This window comes from Rhincodon typus, chromosome 10 (assembly GCF_021869965.1).
Source record: "Rhincodon typus isolate 14 chromosome 10, sRhiTyp1.1, whole genome shotgun sequence".
Classification (NCBI taxonomy): domain Eukaryota; kingdom Metazoa; phylum Chordata; class Chondrichthyes; order Orectolobiformes; family Rhincodontidae; genus Rhincodon; species Rhincodon typus.
In genome coordinates, this window is record NC_063341.1 from 21,418,123 (window position 1) to 21,440,787 (window position 22,665).

Sequence of the window (22,665 nt, forward strand, 5' to 3'; positions counted from 1 at the left end):
TCTATTAATCTCAGCTTCGATTCTACTCATTGAGCAATCAGTCTTCTGGGGAGAGGATTCCAGAGGTTCATAACCTTCTGAATAAAGAAGTTTCTCTTTATCTTGGATTTAAATGACTCATCTTAATACCATGCCATCTGGTTCTAGACCTCGAGCTAAGTTTCTCAGCATCAATTCTGCCAAACCCTCTCAGAATCTTACACGTTTCAATCAGACAATCTCTCCACCTAAATGCAGCAGTCCAGGCCTATATTACTCAATAATATCTTACAGGAAAGCCCTCTAATTCCCGGAATCAATCTAGACGACCTTTTTTGCACTTCACATAAGGTAATTATATTCTTCAGTCAGTACCAAAATCAACTTTGCACAAAGTATTCTAGGCAAGGTTTCATCAACTCCTGGCACAATTACAACAAGACTCTCTCACTGGGGTACTCAAACCTCCCTGCAATAAAAGCTAAAATATCCTTTGCCTCCTAATAGCTTTCTGTATCTAAAATCACAAATTGCTCATTTATATCTGCAGCTCTTTGACATGCCCTCTCACATACTGAGCTATTTCAGTGTTGAGAGCTGAATATTGGGATACACAATTCAAATATGAAAGCGTATTGAGATTATATATGTGATTTATGAAAACAGCAAGTCTGTTAGGACAAATTACTGTTCTTCGGTCCTCACTTAAGTTCCTCGCGAATTACAACCTTCAGAAAAACCACAACCATCCTTTCTCGGTTATCACATTTTATGACTCATGTAATTTAATCCAAACAAAGCACAGAAATTTAAGAAATTGAAACCAGTGTTAAATCAAAGTCAACGCTTACTTCTTCAATCGTGAACCTAACCCTCCCTCTACTGACCCCTTCTCTCGCTTCCAACACACCCCCTCCTCCTGGACACCACCCCAAGGCCTCCTACCCTCCCTCGACCTCTTCATCTCCAACTGCCGTCGAGACATCAATCGCCTCAACCTCTCCACCCCTCTCACCCACTCCAACCTCTCCCCCGCAGAACGTGCAGCCCTCCGCTCCAATCCCAACCCTTTTTCTGATGAAGGGTCTAGGCCCGAAACGTCAGCCTCTCTGCTCCTATGCTGCTGCTTGGCCTGCTGTGTTCATCCAGCCCTGCACCTTGTTGTCTCTAATTCTAAACACTGATTTTTTTCCCATATCCCCTTAAATTTTACTTTCCACATATTCACTTATTTCCTGTTCAAAAGCTTTTATGAAGTCAGCTCCAAACATTGAATGTGGAAATTCTCACCAGAAACAAAAAAAACTGCAAAAATTATTCCCCTAAATTTAATCCTGTCCAGTTACCAACTCAAACTGAATTCCAATAAAAATAGCATAAAAATCCACCTGAAATGTACATAATGTTCACAAGGATGAAAAAGCTGGATGCATAGTTATTTCTTGCTTTAAATTTCGTGAACTATGAACCTTAAAAAAAGGCACACAATTTGATTATATAACTCATCATTCCACACAGATGAGAACAGCCAACTTGACAAATCTCCAGAATTTTATACTAAGATCCAAACAGATTGTATCAAATCTTTGTGTCTAGAAATAGTCTATTTGACCTTTGCGTAACCCAGTGTCTTATTCTGCTCTCAGCTAATTGAATCACATACAGAGACTGATAAGGTTACTTGAGGCCTGATAAAGTTACCCACCCCAACAGTTTCCCACTCTCCTTCCCCCACCGCCCTGTAGATCACCAGCTAATCTATCATAAATGACAGTTTGAATTTGGGTCTTCCCTAATCTGAACAGTTTAGTACTGCACAAAGCAGTCGAGTGACAGTCATCTGGGATTTTTTTCCTCCATTTAAGTTTCTTCGTGAGTTATCAACTCTCAGTCATGCATTCCTGTCTTTCAAGTTTTACTCTGCAATTTATTCCAAATGATACATGAAACAATCACAAGCAACCCAAAGTAAACAAGCCTAAATTATGCACAAGCTGGGCCATAATTTCATACGATAAAGAGAAATTATCTCCCTTGTTAATTACCTGACAGATCTTGCCCAATCTCTATCCCCAACCATGCAAGCAGCATTTGAAAACCGGAAGAAGGATTCATCCTATACAGCAGCCCTCCCAATTACTCCCAAGTCTAATCCTCTTCTTTACCAAAGATGCGTCTTTCAATGGTGAAAGAATTAAAACTATGATGCTCAAGAGATCAGAATTAGAGGAAGTTAAATATTTTCACAGGACCGCAGATTACAATGGTAGAGGGGAAAAGGCCATGAAGGGATTTGGAAACAAGGATACGAATTTTAAATTCAATATGGTGTTGGATCAAGGACCAGTGAATGCAGGGGTTTTGGGTAAAAGGCACTTGGTACAAGTGGAGACACAAGATGCAGAGTGTTGGATGATCTCAGGTCTATGGAGCAGGACAGCTGAATGTGTTAAAATATCAGGAGTGCATTTGAGTAGTCATTACTAAAAGAAATGAAGCATGAATGGTAATTTCATTGGATCAGCTGAAACAGGGCTATATTACAGAGGTAGAAATAGGTACTCTTATTGAAGCTTGATTAGGAGGCCAGAAGCTTGTGTCAGGGTCAAACATGACACAATGCAATCAAGCTGGCCTAATCTCAGACTGTAGCCATGGAGAAAGATATTGGCCGCTGAGAACGAATCTGGGGCAGGCACTGAAAACAATGGTTTCTATCTTGCCAGTGTTTGGAGGGAATTCCTGGTCAGCCACTGCAAGATACCAGATGAGTTTGATAACTTAGCAACAGTGGAAGACTATATATATAGGCAAGTGTTAAGGGACGTCTTGGACAATATTTATTCCTCAAACAACACCACTAAAATTATCCATCACCTCTTTGTTGCTTGAGACCTTGCTGTGCGCAAACCAAATGCTGCACTTGCTACACTACAATGACAACACTTCAAAAGTAGCTCATTGACTGTAAAATACTTAATGCCCTGCAGTTAGGAAAGGACTCCCCAAACACAAGCTTTTATCCTTTACTTCAGATATTGTGGACAATAGGTGAATGAGAAAGTTGTGTGGTTGAAGATCACCTTGCTTTCTCTCAATCTACTCCAGCACATGGTGTTAACACCTGCAGCATTCCATCAATCCCACCATAATCATTGCTGCCAGGTTCTTCAGTTTTAGTTAATTCTATTCATTGCTGCTGAGGTCTTGTCTCAATTTGTGTTTGCCCTCTTTTGCAACCCCTTCATTATTAGATAATTAACCAAAATGAATTGTCAGCTGTTTAATAGTCAACAAATAAAAACAAGTCAATTTGATGCCTTAATATTGGTGGCTCCTACCAGATGTCAGAGAGACCTCTTGTGGTCAATGCTTGTAATACAGACATTGTACAAGCCAGACAGCAAAATAACAGAAATTCTGATTTATCGTGTACAGAACTTCCTCCTTATCCTGACCACTGCCCCTACTGTATACTTTCTGAAAATAACTCTGCCATAACTCCTACATGTTTAAGAACATAAGAACTAGGAGCAGGAGTAGGCCGTCTGGCCCTTCGAGCCTGCTCCGCCATTCAATAAGATCATGGCTGATCCTTTCGTGGACTCAGATCCACTTACCCGCGTTCTTACCGTATCCCTTAATTCCTTTATTGTTCAAAAAAAATCTACTTTTTTTTTAGAAACATTTACTGAAGTAGCGTCAACTACTTCACTGGGCAAGGAATTCCATAGATATGACAGGAAGAATCTTCAAAAACATTTCAATTTTTTTCCCACTGCAATATCCAGAGAACCTACATTGAAATTATGACTTGAGTTTTTTGTTTCAATTGCATTCTGAAGTGCCTTTATAGTAACATTGTCCAAACTGCTATCAATAACCGCTTCAATCTTCAAAACCAAAATCAGACATGGAGTTAGCTCTTGCCTTGCCAACCAGTCTAGTAGGGAATGCATTCCAACTGATAGCAGCTGCCCCACTGCCATTTAATGTTTCATGAGGCATTAACTGGCCAAGGGTGAGACTTCCATCTTCATCGTGGGGCAAAAGCTCCAGTACAGACAGCCAGTGGTTGGCAGCTTTGTAGCAGTAGCAGGTTCAAAGTGATGGCCACTGCTGGGACTACAGAGAAAGGAGCTAACTGCAGTCAGAACAAAGATAAATCCAGGCTATTAGCAGGGTTTGGCTGCCAGAAATGATGTGAAACGGAGAACAAATAGGAGTTAATTTCAAACACAAACAGTACTTTTCTCCTTCTCCCAAGGTATAAACAGGACATGCAGAGAGAGATGATTCTGCATTTGTAGAGTTTGAGATATTTATTCACTAAAGGTATACATATCATAGCATCCTGAGAATGTACATGTACATTAAATTAAAAGCAACACAGGGTCAAGAATATACAAGACAGGAGTGAAAAAGTAGATTTCTAGAAACAGAGTGATGCAGGCACAACCTTTTCCAGAGTTTTTTTAGTAGTGGATGAGGTACATCATTAATCACTTCTAAAAAGTGTCAGGCAATAGTCCAGAAATTGGCTACTTAGTCAATAATGGCAGCAGCTGATCAAGACATGAATGCATTTTGTATAGACAGAAACAGCAAAGATAATTGAACGAAAAAACAGTAAAAAAAAAAAAAAAAAAAGCTTCTGTAGAATTGTAGACTGTTACCAGCAAGATTACAGAAGTTGCAAAAAGAAAAAATGGCAATACTCAGTGGTATCTGCCTCAGTGTTGGCACCTGCACTGAAATGGTGGAAGTAAGAGATTCATTCCTATTGCATGTTCCTCTGTTGTACAGGCAGAGGAAATGAATCACTGTTTGCAAACATTAGGTCAATCTCCCTCTCCAGTATCCACTATACAAAAATCTGTAATAGCATCAGATACACCAGCAACTGTTCAGCACCTTCAGGTTTTTGTTTTATGATTTGCATAGTTGGGGAACCCAAACTGAGAGATCATAATGTTGGAATATTTCAGAGGCATGCTTCCATAGATAGCAGCCAGCTGATTCAGACACCAGGACCTTTGAAGCAAGTGTTCCGCCCGATGCCACATGCCATTGAAGCCACCGTTGGAATCTTTTTCCAGATTTCTCATGTCCACTGGCTTCACAAACACTCCTGATGGCTTCCCAGTCTGCTTGGCAACTATAAAATTCATTGCAATGTCATCACAATTCTGGGTCTTGTCAATTAGGCTGTGGACAGCTGGGTGTTGACCTTTAAACTTTTCAAGGTAACTGGCGTGAAAAAATGCAGCTCCAATTAACACCATGGAGTAATGGTCACCGCTTCCACCCAGTGCATTCTGGAGTTCAAAACTGCCATAGCTGTAAATTCCTGAAGAAGTTGTGACGTGTTTCCGGGGAACAAACCCGACAATTTGATCTGGAAATTGCTGAAACACAAACACAGAGTAAAGAAAATCTTCTCAGTGACATCTTTAAATTTACTGCTTACCAAATGAAGGCATATTTTCTAATACCACAATCCTGGTTTGCCATCTACCTACTTAATACAGCTTGATGAGGTTTCTTCTTAACAATCATCTTACTAAACTTTACATTTCAACATACTGTAACTTTTGTCTACAGCATGTTTTCATTTCAGCAGGGATCAGCTGTGTTGTTTTTCTTTTCATGAGCCCATAAAGATTTCATAACACATTCGTTGGGGGGCCAATATACAGAATGGCAGCTTAGATTTGATTTCCTCCACAGCCTTTTCCCTTTCCATTTCCGTGGATTTTTCCAGTCCTATAACCATCAGATTTCAGTTCTATTCTTCGCAATATCACAGATTTTATTTTCTTTACCACAGGTTCCCATGGTTTCCTATCAAAGTCCCAAGATTTGAATTCCTCTTCACCTTAAAATCAACCTCTCGGTTAAAGCTTTTGGTCACCATCTCCTAAGATGGCTCTGCTCCGTTTGATACTCCTATGAAGCACCTTGGGGTATTTTACTCTATAAAGTAAATTGCTGTTACAAGTTTACCACAGAATATGATAGTGAGCCATTCAGCCCAGGAAGTTTCTAAACTCAATTGCTGATCTGTGACATAAACCAGAGTCCACAAGGATAAGGCTTGAAGAGAAAGAAATTAGAAACTTTGCTTCTTTTTGCTATTGTGCTAGCTGTACTTAAATATGCACTTGTCTCAAATTTGACAAGATCGAGTTCAAGCGCATAACATCCACAGTTAAGAAGCTAGCCAACAGCTTCATGTGCATACTGGAGGGTAGCTGGCAAAAGTGGAAATGCAACTGCTAGATACATTAATAGAATAGAAAAGGAAAAAGGAGCGGGGAGTGGGACGGAATATGAGTGTCCTAACCACTGAACTAAAATATCTCAGTATAACTTCTAGTGAAATTGGTACATCTATTAATGTTTGTTTTCCAGTGTTATGATCACAGTGAAAATAGACCATCAATATTTCACTTTCATCAACTGATTTTAATACTTGATATTTTCAAGGACAAAAACAGTTTTGCAAGAGACATTGCTGACCTAAACTGGCTGCTGTGATAGCTGACAAGGAGGCAACTCACATGGCATATATAAAATCAGCAACCTTGGAATTACAAATTTAATCAGGCATTGAAGCTCCGTAAGCTATCAAGAAATTCAAATCTATTGTTTGACTCACATTTACAGGATATCCACACAATACTGGAGATGAAAGGTTACATGCAGAGAGTTCAGTTTGGAACAAACAATGGAAATAGTCCAAGAAAATACAACGAAAGGTCTTGTGCTTTGAGCAACAAAGGGAGAGAAAGCAGCAAGGAACTGAACGCAGTAAGAACACAAAAAGCTCCTCGCTCCATCTCATTCTCAGCAACCTAGCGCTGGTGAAAAAACTTCTGTTGATTGAGAAATCAAACATATCTGCAAGCTTCACCATTCCTGAGGAAACAGTACAGTGGCTGTGCAGTTGGGACTTTGGTTTTGTTTTTGCAACTCAGAATATTTAATGAACTGTAAGCTTCCTGGCTGTAACAGATACCCTTCCCTCCCCATTTTTGTTTCCACAGTCTGTGTTTCTTTGATCATTTTTCGGGGGGTGAGGGGTGGGACGCGGTGTGACGCTGGACAATAAAACTTCACTCAAGGAAACTGGTCTCCTTTATTTCTGATCTGGTTAACCAAATTTAATTGAAGTGTGATATTATGCTAAGAAAGAAACAATATAAAGATAATTGTTATGACTGACCAAAAACAAGTCCAAAAAAAAAAAGAGGAGCCATGAATTCTGCCTCCCTCCTTCCCACCTCACCCACCAACCACCATCATCTCAACTGGCCGTAACAAGTTTAAGAGCTTGGTGCATGACTGATTCATTGTTAAACAATAAGGACTGAAGTCATAGAACAGCACAGAACAAGTCCCTCTGATCAGCAATGATTCCTCAGATACTGAAGCAGCCCAAGCCCAAATGTAGCAAGAGTGACAATAAATGTACAGATTTGGGCTGACAAGCGGCAAATGACATGGTGCCAACCAATGACCATTACCATAAAGACAGAAACATTACCCTTGGATATTCGATGCTCGTGATGGATGAGAAATTAGCATGGGGGAATCCTCGAGGTCGCTGGGTCAAGACACTGGACTGTCATTCCTAATGGCACTGTGGGTCTACTGACAGCAAATAGACTGTAGCAGTTCACGGCAACATCTCACCACTCCCCTTCAAGGGCAACTAGGGATAGACAATAGATGCTGACCCTGCCAGCAATGCCCACATCCGTGAATTAATTTTATTTTAATTAGGCAGAAGTCAGCATTTTCCTAGATTCTGGGTGCCTACAGACCTTTCTAGTGAACAAAAAAAAAATTCTCTGTTTGGAAGTGAATTAAATTTCAGCATTTTGATAAAAGGGCTCTTGGCAAAGAATATAGGGATATCACTGGTTAGCATTTATAGAGTGAATTTGCTATGGTTGTGGTTAATGTGGAAGCAGTCCCAAGCTTGCCAATGTCAGGGATAGTTACTTCTTGGGGAATGAACTGTCACAAATTAAGTCAGTAGAATGCGGCAAAGAGACCAGGAACCAAAGGAGTTCAGATGCTCTCGAGGGACAGTAAAACCCATACAGTTTGAAGTATCTCCAGGAGGGTCATTCAATTTAACCTGGGCTGAACTCAATCCAGAAGTGTCAGAAAGGGCCAGGACAGATGTAGAAGGATCTAGTGCAATAACCATGAAAGCCAGACAAATAAACAGTGACAAAACAGGCCAGAGTCAGAGATATGGTTAATACATATATTCAGGGTAAAATTACAAAGAGGACTCGGTTCTCAAACAGGCAAAGAAAATGAAGGTGAAGACTGATTTAGTGAAAGAGATGCAGGGAATTTTAGAAGCTGAAATCCACCTGATGGGAGTAATTTTTCAGGGAAAGTGGAATGAGTTAGGGGAAAACAAAGGGAAGTGGAAACATAGCTTACAGCAGACACTAGTGACAGATCACCAGGGGCATACCATTAAGGCAAACACAAAATTTATTTACTGGGATATTGAAGAAACATAATCAAGCTTCAGCTGTCAACTAGTCAAATCAGGTTGAGGCAAAGTTAAATTAGGATAAGGCATACAATGCAAGTCCAGATAGCCTACAGGAGACAAGCATCAGATTACCACAACAAATCAAATTGATAATGCCCAAATTCAGTACATGGATGATGGAACTGGGCAGCGCATTGTTAAATATCAGGAGCATGGTACAGCCCAGCATATGTATCTGACTGTTGGTACCATTGCAAGTTTGAACTCAGGTTAGGACAGCGAGAAATGAATGGGGACACGTGTGCTTTGTCGCAGTTTTTGTAGTGTTCTTTCATAAATACCCTGTAATGGAGCACTAACTTTTAACAAAATAGAGAAAAATAGTTTCTGTTTCTTCCTGTATGATGTGGTTGTCTTATCAATATTCAACTGTCATTTTTTGTCTTTAATACCCAACACACTTCCATGGAGCAAAAATGGTTTTAAAGGAAGGACACGACAGAACTAAACAGTTTAAAAACAAAAATTAATAACAACTAAGCCCTGGCAACTCAAATGGAATATATAAAATAATTGCCTTGGAATCACCATTTTAATCAAGAAGCACAAATTCTGAGAGGCATCAAGAAATTTGGATCATTTTCATTTTACTCTCTCTTGCATGATAATTTCACATACTGGAGATGAAAGATAATCTAGGAGTGTTCCTCTTGGAAAAGAGGATGGAGATAGACTCGGAATATACAAATCAACCACATTTCAGTAGCTTCAAAAACAGAAATTGCTGGAAAAACTCAGCCGATCTCGCAGCATCTGTGGAGAGAAATCAGAATTAATGTTTCGGGTCCAGTGACCCTCCTTCAGAACTGAAAGGTGGTGCTTGGCTACTTTCTTGATTTGCTCCAGTCTATCTGGTCATCTGGCGCAGGTATACCTAGCATTGTTAAGAAGGGAGTTCCAGGACATTTTAATCCAGGGATAGTGAAGGAATGGTGATTCTGCTCAAGTCAGGATGGAGAGTGGCTTAGGGAGGATCTTACAGTGTTCCCATGTATGTGATGACTTTTCAGAAGGAAAGAAGGTAATTGATAACGCAGCTTAAGATGGTTTGGTCTGGCATAGGCACTACCTTGTGGAATTTGAAACGTCTCGAGATTGAGATCCTTGACCTCCAAAACGACACTTTGCGCTAGGTATGAATTCAACTGGATTCATAAGCGAGTGATGGAAGGAGTCATTAACAGTGCAATCTAGTTGCATTCACTGAACAACAACCGGCTCACTGATGCTCAGTTTGGGTTTTGGCAGGGTCACTCCACTCGACTTCATTATAGTCTCGGTCCAACATAAACAAAGGGTTGAACTTCAGTGGCGAGATGGGAGCAATTGCCTTTGACATCAAGGCAGCATTTGACCAAGTACGGCATTAAGGAGGCCTAAAAGAAAAACTAGTCACAGTCGTCTCAAGCATAAGGGAAGATGTTTGGGTTGTTGGAGGTCAGTCATATCAATCCATGGACATCTCCGCAAGACTTACTCAGGGTAGAGTCCTCACCCCATCTCTCTTCAGCTGCTTCTTCAATGACTTTCCTTCCATAAGGTCAGAGTGGAGACTTTTTTTTCTAAATGATTGTACAATGTTCAGCACCATGGTGACTCTTCAGGTACTAAAGCAGTCTATGCCCACATATTGGAAGACCTGGACAGCCTCCAACTTGGGCTAAAAAGTAGTAAGTAATATTCACTCAGTGAAGCACCGCCTCCAACAAAAGAATCACCACTTGATGCTCAATGGCATTACTATTGCTGAAATCCATTATGTACACATACTTGGGTTTACGACTGACCAGGTATACACATGCTGTGGTGACAACAGCCGGTCAGAAGCTAGAAATTCTGTGGCATTAACTCAGCACTTGTTTCCTTAAACTATCCACCATCTGCAAGGCACAGGTCAGGTGCGTGATGGAATACTTTCCACTTGCCTGGGTGGCTGCAGTTCCACCGAAGAAACTTGCCATCATTCAGGACAAAAGAGGCCACTTTTAACATCAATTTCCTCTACCACCAATGCACAGTGGCAGTACTGTGTACATCTACAAGATTCACTGCTGTAACTCCCAAGATTCCTTCAATAATCCCTTCTAAACTTGTGATTTCTAACACCATGAAAGACACAGACAGCAGGCACTTTAAAACACCAATACCCACAAGTTTCCCTCCAAGACACACACCATCCTGACTTTGAACTACATAAAACTTTTTTCATTGCCGCTGGATCAAAATCCTGGAACTCCCTTCCCAACAGCATTGTGGATGTCTCTAGCGACCCAGGACAGCAGCTGTTCAAGAAGGCAGCCCAACAGCACCTTCTCCAGAACCATTATGGATGAGTAATAAATGCTGCACAAGCTAGCAACATTCACAAATAAACAGCATCCCTTCACTAAAAATACATCAGGGAACATTTTATGACAATACTTTCATGGCACCATTCCTGAGACTGGCTTTCAATCCCAGCTTTATTAATGAATTGAATTTAAATTCGACCAACTACTGTCATGTGATTTGAATCAGTGTCCCCAGATTCTTTGTCTCAGCCTCTAGATTGTCAGTCCGCTGATATCAAGATGACACCTCTGTCCTGATACTGTCTTGCTTCAAGCAACATTTCTTTTTAATACACTAAATTAAGGTAGAAGGAGTTGCAAAAAGCTGCCTTCAACATAAGCAAGCAAATATCCAGCCAGTCAGAAACATTTAATCACAGTGATACTTAAAACAGAAAGGTTGGTTTTATAAATAATTTTCCATTTATTCAGGTATTGTGTAGATAATTAACATGGGCTTTTCACAAGATTTACTTTATTCCTTTGTGCAACCTTCCATTGAAACAGAATGTAAGTATCCAAATGGAAAATATTTGGAAGCATACCTGCCAAACAGAGTAGGCAAAATCAAGGTCATAGGCACTAATTAAGATATCATCATCAAGCATCAAGACAGCTAGAAGAGAAAAGGGAAAATGCATTAAAATGCTCCATAAGTATGCAAATATTCTTACTGTATACAGAAATTCTACAATAATATATAGTCGTATTTCACAAGGATAAAATATTGTTAGGGTTAGCCTGATCTTCTCACTGTTATGTCTCACCTCCATTCTCCCTAGGAACGCATCTTCAACCTATTTATACTGTTCTTTTAATGACTTCTGATCACAACAGTTTAGTTTAATCATTTGAGAGATGGAGGTCAGTAGAATTTCTTTTCTCTCATAGGATCATTACTATATAGAATTTTCCTTCCTAGAAAGTAGTGGATGCTAGGCCACATTTGGATTATGTATTAAAGGCAGAGTTAGACAGATTATTGACATATAAGAGGAGTTTTGGTTTGTGGGGAACAAACAGGAAACAGAAGTTGAGACCACACTAGATGACAAAGGTCTCACTGAAGGTGAAGTAAGTTTGAAGGTCAAATCACCAATTTCTATTCCTGAGTGAATAGTTTCTGCTCTGGTCATTCCAAAATGATTATTTCCTGTCTCTTTTGCCATAATGGGGAATCTGCTAAAGTTAAAGCAAAAGAAAACTGGAGTGATGTCACAGGTAGGCTGTGACCTGATTGGCTGGGAGGAAATCTGCTCTAAATTTGCAAAAATAAAACACAGCAAAGAAGTATCAATAAATTTAATTAACTCAATAAAGTAATTAAGAAGAAATAGCTGGACAGGTGATGTGTTGTAGCTGTATGATGTGGGAGCTGGCTGATCCCATTGCGAATGGCAGTGACTACATCTGCAGCAAGTGTTAGTTGCATGAGGAACTTCAGCTCAGAGTTGATGAGCTGGAATCTGCATTTCAAACACTGCGGCACATCCGGGAGGGGAAGAAGTACTTGGACACGGTGTTTCAGGAGGCAGTCACACCTCATAGATTAAGTACTTCAAAATTGGTCAGTGGCCAGGGACAGCAGGGGATGACTGCAAGCGAGGCAGATAGAGGGATCTTGCAGTCAGGAACAGAGGAGCCTCAGCTCTTGACCTTGTCCAACAGGTACGAGGTACTTCCTCCCTGTGTGGATGAGGAAAAGGGCTGCAGGGAGGATGACCCAAATGAACACTGTACCATAGTGCGGGAGCCATTCAAGAGGGGGGGAAGCAAAAAGACAAGTGGTAGTTGTAGGGGATTCTATAATCAGGGGAATAGATTGTATCCTTTGTAAGCAGGATCAAGAGTCCCGCATGGTGTGTTGCCTGCCCAGTGCCAGGGTAAGAGATATCTCTGACTGGCTTGAAAGGATATTGGAGAGGGAGGGGGAGGCTCCAGTTGTTACAGCCCACAACAGAACAAACAACATAGGTAAGACCAGGAGAGGGCCTGTTCAGAGATTATCAGGTGCTAGGAACAAAATTAAAGGACAGGTCCTCAAGGATTATAAACTCTGGATTACTGCCCAAGCCACGTGCAAATTGGCATAGGGACACGAGAATAAGGGAAGCAAACAAGAGGGGCTCCTTTTCATGGGGCACTGACATCAGTATTGGAACAGGTGCTGGGACTGTCTCCACCTCAACTGAGCTGGGACCAATGTTCGAGTGAAAAGGATAAACAGGCTGGTCAACAGGACTTTAAAGTAGAGAGTTGGGGAAAAGGAAGGGTAAAACTTCCCCCAGTGGGGAACAAAGCAGCAGGTTGGGGTGGAGGGGTGGATTCAACTGCATGGAAAAATATGAAAAAAAATGACAGGAAAGGAGAACCCAGGAGAGGTTATTAACGTCTCCAACACCAGACACAATAGGACAGTGTTTGGAAAGGGTTAGGAATCAAACTTCAAGCGTACTGAATAAACGAGTAACAATGAGAAGAGGGACAGTTAATACAGGACTGAAGGCGTTAAATGTGAATGCACGCAGTATAAGAAATAAGGCAATTGAGCTTGTGGTGCAGATCAAAATTGGCAGATATAATGTGATGGGCATCACCAAGACATGGCTGCACGGGGATCAGGACTGGGAGCTGAATATCTAAGAATATACACCCTATTGAAAAGATAGGCAGGTGGCAGAGGGTGTGGGGTTGGCTTATTAATAAGAAATGAAATTAAATCAATTATAAGAAACAAATTAGGGTCTGATGGTGTAGAATCTGCATGGGTAGAGCTGAGGAACCACAAAGGTAAAAAACCATAGTTGGAGTTATGTACAGGCCTCCAAACAGAAGTCAGGAGCTGGTGCGCAAGATACACCAGGAGATAGAAAAGGTGTGTAAGAAAGGCAAAGTTAGTGATCATGGGGGATTTCAATATGCAGGTAGACTGGGAAAATCAGTTTGGAAGTGGACTGCAAGAAAAGGAATTTGTGGAATGTCAGTGAGATGGCTTTTTGGAACAGCTCGAGGTGGAGCCCACGAGGGAACAGGCAATATTTGATTAGTATTGTGTAATGAAGCAGACTTGATAATGGGAGCTTAAGGTGAAGATACCCTAAGGAGGCAGTGATCATAATACGATTGAATTTACTCTGCAAGTCAAGAAGGAAAAGATAGAATCAGAGGTAACGGTACTACAGATGAATAAAGGCAACTACAGAGGCATGAGGGAGGAACTGGGCAGAATTGACTGGGAGAAGAGCCAAGCAGGAAAGACAGTGGAACAGCAATGACAGGAGTTTCTAGGAGTATTTCAGGAGACACAGCAAAAATTCATCCCTCGAAAAACGAAGCACGGTACAGGGAGGATGAGGCAACCATGGCTGACTAAGGAAGTCAGGGATAGTATAAAAGCAAAAGAGAAAGCATATAGTGTGGCAAAGGGCAGTGGCAAACTCAAGGATTGGGGAAGCTTACAAAGACCAACAGAGGGCAACAAAAAAAGAAATAAGGAGGGAGAAGACTAAACATGAGGGTAAGCTAGCCAATAATATAAATGAGGACAGAGAGAGTTTCTTTAGATATATAAAGGGTAAAAGAGAGGCAAAAAGTAGATATTGGGCCACTGGAAAATGACGCTGGAGAGATAATAGTAGGGAACAGAGAAATGGCTGAAGAACTAAATAATTACTTTGAGTCAGTCTTCACAGTGGAAGACACGAGTAATATCCCAAAAATTCAAGAGTCAGGGGGCAGAGCTGAGTATAGTGGCCATCACTAAGGATCAGGTGTTAGAAAAACTGAATGGCCTGAAGGTGAATAAATCAGCTAGATCAGATATACTACACCTCAGAGTTCTTAAGGAGTTAGCTGCAGAGATAATGGAGGCGTTAGCGGTGATCTTTCAGGAATCGCTAGAGTCGGGGGCAGGGGGGGGTGGTCCCAGACACCTGGAAAATTGCTAACGTGACCCTGTTTTAAACCCATTTAAAAAAGGCGTAAGGCAAAAGATGAAAAATTACAGGCCAATTAACCTAACCTCAGTCATGGGTAAGATTTTGGAATCCATTGTGAAGGTGAGATTTCTGAATACTTGGAACTGCATGGTAAAATTGGGGAAAGTCAGCATGGTTTCATCAAGGGGAGGACATGCCTGACAAATCTGTTAGACTTCTTTCAAGTAACAAGCAGGTTAGACCAAGAGCCAATGGATGTTATCTACCTGGACTCAAGAAGGCCTTTGACAAGGTGCTGCACAGGAGGCTGCTGAGTAAGAAAAAGGACTATGGCATTACAGGCAAGGTGCTAGCATGGATTGAAGATTGGCTGTCTGTCTGGCAGGCAGCAGAGAGTGGGGTTAAAAGGGTCTCTCTCAGGATGGCAGCCGGTGACAAGTGGTGTTCCACAAGGGTCAGTGTTGAGACCACAACTTTTCACTTCATACATTAATGAGCTAGATGAAGGAACTGAGGGCTTTTTGGCTAAGTTTGCAGACTACACAAAGATAGGTAGAGGGACAGGTAGTTTGAGGATGTGGGGAGTGCAGAAGGATTTGGACAGGTTAGGAGAGTGGGCAAAGAAGTGGCAGATGGAGTACAACGTGGGAAAGTGCGAGATCATGCACTTTGGTAAGAAGAATAAAAGCATGGACTATTTTCTAAATGGGGAGAAAATTCAAAAGTCTGAAGTTCAAAGAGACTTGGGAGTTCTAGTCCAGGATTTCTGTCAAGGTAAACTTGCAGGTTGAGTCAGTAGTCAGGAAATCAAATGCAATGTTGGCATTTATTTTGAGAGAACTTTTTATATAAAAGCTGGAATGTACTTCTGAGGCTCTATAAGGCTCTGGTCAGGCCACATATGGAGTATTGTGTGCAGTTTTGGGCCCTAAATCCCAGGAAGAATGTATTGGTTCTGGAGCCGGTTTAGAGGAGGTTAACGAGAATGGTCCCAGGAATGAAAAGCTGAACATGAGGAACATTTAAGGACTCTGGGTCTATACTCGATGGAGTTTAGAAGAATGAGGGGGGATCTAATTGAAACTTACAGAATGCTGAATGGCCTGGACAGAGTGGATGTTGGGAAGAGGTTTCCATTGGTCGGAGAGACTAGGACCCAAGGGCACAGCCTTAGAGTAAAGGAAAAACCTTTTAGAACGGAGATAAGGAGAAACTTCTTCAGCCAGAGAATGGTGAATCTACGGAATTTGCTGCCACAGAAGGCTGTGGAGGCCAGGTCATTGAGTATATTTAAGATGGAGATAGATAGGTTCTTGATTGTCAAAGGGATCAAGAGTTAGGGGGAGAAAGCGGAGTAATGGGGTTGAGGAACTTCTCAGCCATGACTGAATGGCGGAGCAGACTCAATGGGCTGAAAGGCCCAAGTTTTCCTCCCATGTCTTATGCTCTTAACTTTTGTCAATTCTAATCATGACGTGGAGATGTTGATGTTGGACCGGGATGGACAAAGTCAGAAGTCACACGACACCAGGTAATAGTTCAACAGGTTTATTTGAAATCACAAGCTTTCATAGCGCTGCTCCTTCATCAGGTGAAGGCACTGTTTCAAATAAACCTGTTCAACTATAACTTGGTGTCGTGTGACTTCTGACTGAATTCTAATCGTAATAGTGGAAATATAAGCTTGATGTCCTTGACTCATTTCAAAGATAAATAGGTCTACATCACAATCTACACACCATAACTCAAATTTAGATTTACTCATTGAATGCCAGATCAAAGCTTATGAATGGGCAACAAGATACCTTATAAAAGGAAAGGGAGCCGAAGTCAAATTTTAATTAGACATAAGTTACAGATTCAGACAAATAATTTTAGTTCCTATCTGTACTGGGAAAGGAATAAAATAGGTTAAAACTAAATTCAGTCAATTAAGACTGATGAAATCTTACCTTTGGTTTCCAGTTCTGGAATTGGCTCCAGTCGGTTCCGCATTCTATTTGCAGTCTGTTCTTTAAAGAGAACAGGGATGGGATGTGGTCCCAATGAATCCCATAAGTCTGTTGGTGGTTTTATTCCAACACTATTCCAGACCACAATGATCTTGTGTAAATTTGGAACGGCCTGATAGTGATTCAGCAGTTTAAGAAGCAGGTCTGTCCTGTTGTAAGACTGCATGATAATGGTGAAGGAATTCTGAATGTCGGTTCTCTGGTTATCCTGCTCCCTATGGACAACAGCACCACTTTCCACAACTTTAGGCAATAATGTCGTCAGAGCAGCTCCCACAATGAAGACAATTAGGATAGCCATCACTAAATAAGAGGGAAGTATCCCACCACCAATAAGTCGTCTTGTAAATCTGTGGATATCAAAGATACTTTCTTAGTGTAATATTAAAAAAAAACTCTTGTAAATTATGTGCAAGATCCTAACCCACTCACCTGCAGCATCCAAGGTAAAAATTCTTTTTTACCACCATGCTAAAAGATAAACCGAAGATAAAAACCTATTCAATAGAAAAAGCAATTACACACAACAAATATGTCTTTTAAAACAAAAGCATTTTAATCCTTTCCAGCTTGCTGTCACCAAACATGAGATCTTAAGATTTGTTAGAACAGCAGTTCCTAAACTTTGGTTGACATTGGGATTGCACATTCCTCTTCTCCAAGGTAGCAATGGTAACTATGGAGAGGAGATAGAGGACAGCATGAACCCACTGGATGAATGCTGCCAAATGCAGAGAGACAAAGTAAGGCCAAAGCAGCTTTTGATCTAATGAAATATTTTTGGTTCTGTGCCGAGTAGACCAGGATTTCTATGCACCAAGTTGATGCCAACCGAAGCAGACAAGGCCGAGTGCAGTGACGAAGTGCAGGAGGAACCATGGGCTCATGCAGCTCATCAGATGGTGAATGGCAATGCCAGCAGTTCTAAGGGAGGACAAGGGGGAAGCAACAAACAATAATATCCCATGAAAGACTAAAACAACAATATGGTCAGAAGAGCATAATTGGAGCAAATATGATAGAGTGTCTGGTTCACCTTCAGTTGCCAGGGACAGAGTTGGGGTCAATGGCAAGGGAGTTTGTAGTGTGAACTGAAGACAACAGCTTTAGTTGTTGCAATAATTAGAGTAATATTTTTGCACATTTAGTACAGGATGCGAGACAAGCAGTCTGATCATTTAAAGACTGTGAAGGGTTTTGTCACTGTGTGTGAAAATTGATACTTTTCAGATGATGTTGCATTTAGATAAGAAATAGAAGTGGTTCGTGGCTAGAACCTTGGTGCAGTGGTGGTGGGGGGAGGGGGTCACCAGAATAAATAGTGCACCCGTACGATAAGAAACCTCTGCAGACAATTCTCTGGTTATAATTAGCAGAGAAGAATGGAACCAGCACTGATTGGCAGATTGCTAGTGAGGACAATCTGGTCAAAGATGAAGGAACAGAAAAGTTAACTTTGAATCATGATTAACAGGTGTTTCCTGAACTGTTGAGCATTTCCAGTTGGTGACGACAGAATCTTACAGCCCATACCTTGAGACTTAGGGACATTATCATTGCCGAATTTCCCACTATCAACATTTTGGAGTTACTATTGACCAAAAACTGAACAAGACCAGCCATATAAATAGCAGTTCAGAGTCATATGGCACAGAAACAGATCCCTAGGTCCAACTCATCTGTACCAACCAGGTTTCCCAAACTAAACTAGTCCCAGTTGTCTGTATTTGGCCTGTATCCTTCTAAACCTTTCCCATTCATGTACCTGTCCAAACGACTTAAATTTGTAACTGTACCTGCATCTATCACTTCCTCTGGAGGTTCATTCCATATACGAGCCACCCTGTGCATGAAAAAGTTGCTCCTCAGGTCTCTTCAAATCTTTCTCCTCTCACCTTAACATTATGCCCTTAACTTTTGAACTCCCCAAACAGAGGGGAAAAAAATCCTTTGCTATTCACCTTATCTATGCTCCACGTGATTTTACAGACCTCTTAAATGTCACCCTTCAACCTATGTTCTAGTGAAAAAGTGACATAGCCCATCCAGCCTCTCCCTATAACGCAAATCCTCCAATCCCAGTAACATCCTTGTGAATCTTTTCTGCATCCTTTCCAATCTAATAATATCCTTTCTATAGCAGGGCAACCAGAACTGTACATAGTACTCCAGAAGTGGTCTCACCTATGTCCTGTAGAACCACAACATGACATCCCAACTCCTATACTCAATGGTCTGAGTAATGAAAACAAGCATGCTAAACACCTTCTTTACCACCTGTCCACTTGTGACACAACTCTCTCAAGAACCACCTGAACTCCTAGATGTCTCTGTTTAACAACACTCTCCAGGGCCCTACCATTAACTGCACAAGTCCTGCCCTTGTTTGTCTTACCAAAATGCAACACTTTGCATTTATCTAAATTAAACTCCATCTGCTACTCTTCAGCCCATTGGGCCAGTCGATCAAGATCTTTTTGTAATCTTATATACCCTTCCTCACTATCTACTATACCACCAATTTTGGTATCATCTGCAAACTTACTAATCATGCTTCCTATATTCCCATCCAAATCATTTATACAAACAACAAACAACAGCGGACCCAGCAGTCCCTGCGAAACACTGTTGGTCACAGCCCTCTAGTACGAAAAATAGCACTCTACCACCCCACCACTACACCCCCCCCCGCCCGGTCTGTCTATTACTGTCAAGCCAATTTGTATCCAATTGGCAAGCTCTCCCTGAATCCTATGTGATTTAACTTTAACTCTAACCAGACTACCAAAGCAGAACCCTGTCAAAGGCCTTGCTAACGTCCATGTAGACGTCTATCGTTCTGCCTTCTTCTACCTTCTTTGTCACATCCTCACAAACCTCAAAGTTTGCGAGTCATGATTCCCCATGCACAAAGCCACGCTGACTATCCCTTATCCGTCCTTGCCTCTCCAAATGCACGCAAATCCTGTCCCACAGAATCCCCTCCAACTTAACTACTGATGTCAGTCTCATAGGTCTATAGTTCCCTGGCTTCTCTTTGCAGCCTTTTTTAAATAAAGGCACAATATTAGCCACTCTCCAGTCTTCCAGCACCTCATCCATGATTGCAGATGAAACAAATATCTGCTAGAGGCCCTGTAATTTCTTCCCAAACTTGCTAGAATGTCCTGGGATACAGCTGATCAGGTCCTGGAGATTTATCTACTTTTATGCTTTTTAAAATTTCCAGCACCTCCTCTTCTATAAGATCAACTGTTTTCAAGACATCAGTATTTATTTCCCTGAGTTCCCTAGATTCCATGTCTTTCCCCACAGTCAATCCTGACATAAAATGTTCCTTTAGTATCTCTCCCACCTTCACATTGTTCCACACACAGTCGACCTCATTGATCGTTAAGGGGCCCTATTCTCTCCCCAGTTACTCCTTTGCCTTTAGGCTAGGAATTCTGCATAGAGTAACTCTATTGACACAAAGTGGCAGCAATATGTACCATATACAAGTTGCACAGCAGTAACTCATCAACATTTTTTCAACAGCACCTTTCAAGCCCACAACCTCCACCACCAAGGAGGACAGGACCAGCAGATGCACAGAAACACCACAACCTGCAAGTTCCCTCCAAACCACCTATCATCCTTACTTGTAACTATATTGCTGCTTCTTTACTGTTGCTGGATTAAAATCCTGGAACTCTGCCCCTACCAACAACATGGGTGTCCTTGTACCACAAAGATTGCAACAGTTCATTACCTTCTCCATTTAGTGCAATTAGGGATGAACAATACATGATGGCCAAGCCAGTGTCACCTACATTCAAAAAACAAATCGCAAAGTCACAACCAAATCCAATCCTGTTAGCACCCTAAATCCACGTGTCCCAGCAGGAGTCACTGTTCTGCCGACTTAAAATCGCTGATTAGCCATGGCTTGGTTACAATAAGGGTTTTATCCAAATGTAGATGTAACAGTGTGGAGCTGGAGGAACACAGCAGGTCAGGCAGCAGAGGAGCAGGAACGTTGACGTTTCGGGTCGGGACCCTTCAGAAATTTATCCACATCCATTTGATCCACATGCAGATATTTTTCATTACAATTACTTATTTTGCAATGAATATGAACGGCATTTTCTACTCAACAGGTCGGATAGCCAATTAGAGGAACAACAGCCACCCTGACAGCCAACCAAAACTGTTATTAAATAGCATTCATCAAGGGGCATCAAATCGAATCAAAGCAGCAAAACCAAGAACAGATTACACGGCACCGAATATGTTTGGAAGTTATGACCTTATTTTCAGAGCTGCTGAGTACATCAATGATTTACTTCTCGCGCCATCAGAGCTGTTATACCTGAACGTCTAATATTTGTTTGTAAAAATCTTTTAAAGAGAATACACTGACTGCGTTTGGACGGAAGCATTTATTTGCAACACTATAACTACCCCCAGTGTGTGAAAGTGGAAAAGTTAAACTCGAGTTACATTACAATCAGAAACAAACCACGACACACACCCTTTATTTACTGACTGTGAGAATTTCATGGGGCGAAATCCCGACAAGACAGAGGAAGAGGGACGTATTCATTGATGAGGCTGCACCGCCATTAACTGCAAAGCTCGGCTGGAGCCGTTCAGGGGGAGACCTGAGGCCCACACTCATCAAACCCACCCCTCTCAGCCTGGCGATGGCTTCATTACAGGCAGACCACGGTATTAAAGAGGAAGAGGAGAGATGTTATAAGAGCTGGACAATCCGCGACCTACCTCATAGCCCACAGCGACCCTTACTCCACATTCACGACTGGAAGGGGAAGGGGCTGTCACGCGGCCCGATAGCGCGCACGCGCAGCATCCCCCGCTGTGGATAGCCCGACACCTGTGCCGGCAATGCGCACGCGCAGCAACGCTACACCTGGGACGGCATTGCGCACGCCCACCAACGCTACACCTGAGCCCTTCCTTCCTCCAACCGCCCGTCACATGGGGCGGCACAGCGCACGCGCAGGAGCCCCTACTCCGCGCGGTCTCCCGTCACGTGGGTTGGCAGCGCGTATGCTCATATTCCATCGCCTCTCAAATGGAAGTTGGTAACTGGGCTAGAGTTATGTCAGCAACTCAGCTCTTTGGCCCACACCGCGCTTTTTCCCCTGTAGCTGTACAGAGTTGTCATGTGCAAGTTGCTTTTTGTAAGAGAAGTAGGAATTGTAGGAAAAGCTCAGCGGGTCTGGCGGCACCTGTGAAGAGAAATCAAATTTAACGTTTCGGGTTGAGTGACTTTTCCACAGATGCAGCCAGACCTGCTGAACTTTTCTAGCGATTTCTGTTTTTTTTAAATTTACAGCATCCGCAGTTCTTTCGGTTTTAATTTTGCGTTTTGAAAGTCACGATTTAATTGGCCTTCAGTGCTCACTCATGGAGTGCATTCCAGTTGCGAACCGTCCACTACATTAAAAAAAAGGATTTTCTGAATATTGCTTTTGTGTGGCTGCTGTTTTTCTCCTACTGTTCACCAGAAACCAGCTTTTCTGTTTTCAATCTTTATCCCCAATACGAAAAGTGAGTCTCTATTTTCCAGACCTCTCGTGACTTTAAACTGTTCTCCGAAATCTTTTAAGCTTTTCTAAGCAGAACAACTGCAGCTTCCTCAATCTATCCACCCAACTCTTTCCTAAAACATTATCTTGATTTTTTTCTGCACTCTCCCTAGAACCTTCACATACTTCCTAAGGTGAAATGTCCAGAATTAGGCATATGATTCAGTTGAGATTGAACTAATGCTTATAAATGTTTATCGGAACGTCCTTGTTTTTGTACTATTATGC

At 41.7% G+C, this 22,665-nt stretch overlaps 1 protein-coding gene across 5 annotated transcripts; it reads right to left on the reverse strand.

The window, feature by feature from the left end:
• Window positions 1-4,276: 4,276 nt before the first annotated feature.
• On the reverse strand, window positions 4,277-21,836 carry extl2 (exostosin-like glycosyltransferase 2). 5 transcript variants are annotated; one of them, XM_048601593.1, is made up of 5 exons: window positions 21,608-21,827; window positions 17,276-17,340; window positions 16,784-17,193; window positions 11,439-11,509; window positions 4,277-5,387 (listed from the first exon to the last, which is right to left on the reverse strand). In XM_048601593.1, exons 2-5 carry the CDS (start codon window positions 17,311-17,313, stop codon window positions 4,896-4,898), a joined length of 1,011 nt encoding a protein of 336 aa, XP_048457550.1. In that variant the 5' UTR covers window positions 17,314-17,340; window positions 21,608-21,827; the 3' UTR covers window positions 4,277-4,895. The 5 variants fall into 5 exon arrangements, with proteins under 5 accessions (XP_048457550.1, XP_048457547.1, XP_048457549.1 ...); XM_048601590.1 differs by lacking the exon at window positions 21,608-21,827 and adding an exon at window positions 20,595-20,618; XM_048601592.1 differs by lacking the exon at window positions 21,608-21,827 and adding an exon at window positions 21,513-21,531 and having other exon boundaries at window positions 4,297-5,387.
• Window positions 21,837-22,665: the final 829 nt, after the last annotated feature.

Bases quoted from the DNA above. Each gene is read 5' to 3' on its own strand.
- extl2 (XM_048601590.1), bottom strand. The intron at 11,510-16,783 runs GTAAGATTTCAT...TTTCTCTTCTAG, and splicing joins TCCAGAACTGGAAACCAAAG to CTGTCTTGATGCTTGATGAT. The intron at 5,388-11,438 runs GTATGCTTCCAA...TTTGTGTTTCAG, and splicing joins TTGCCTACTCTGTTTGGCAG to CAATTTCCAGATCAAATTGT.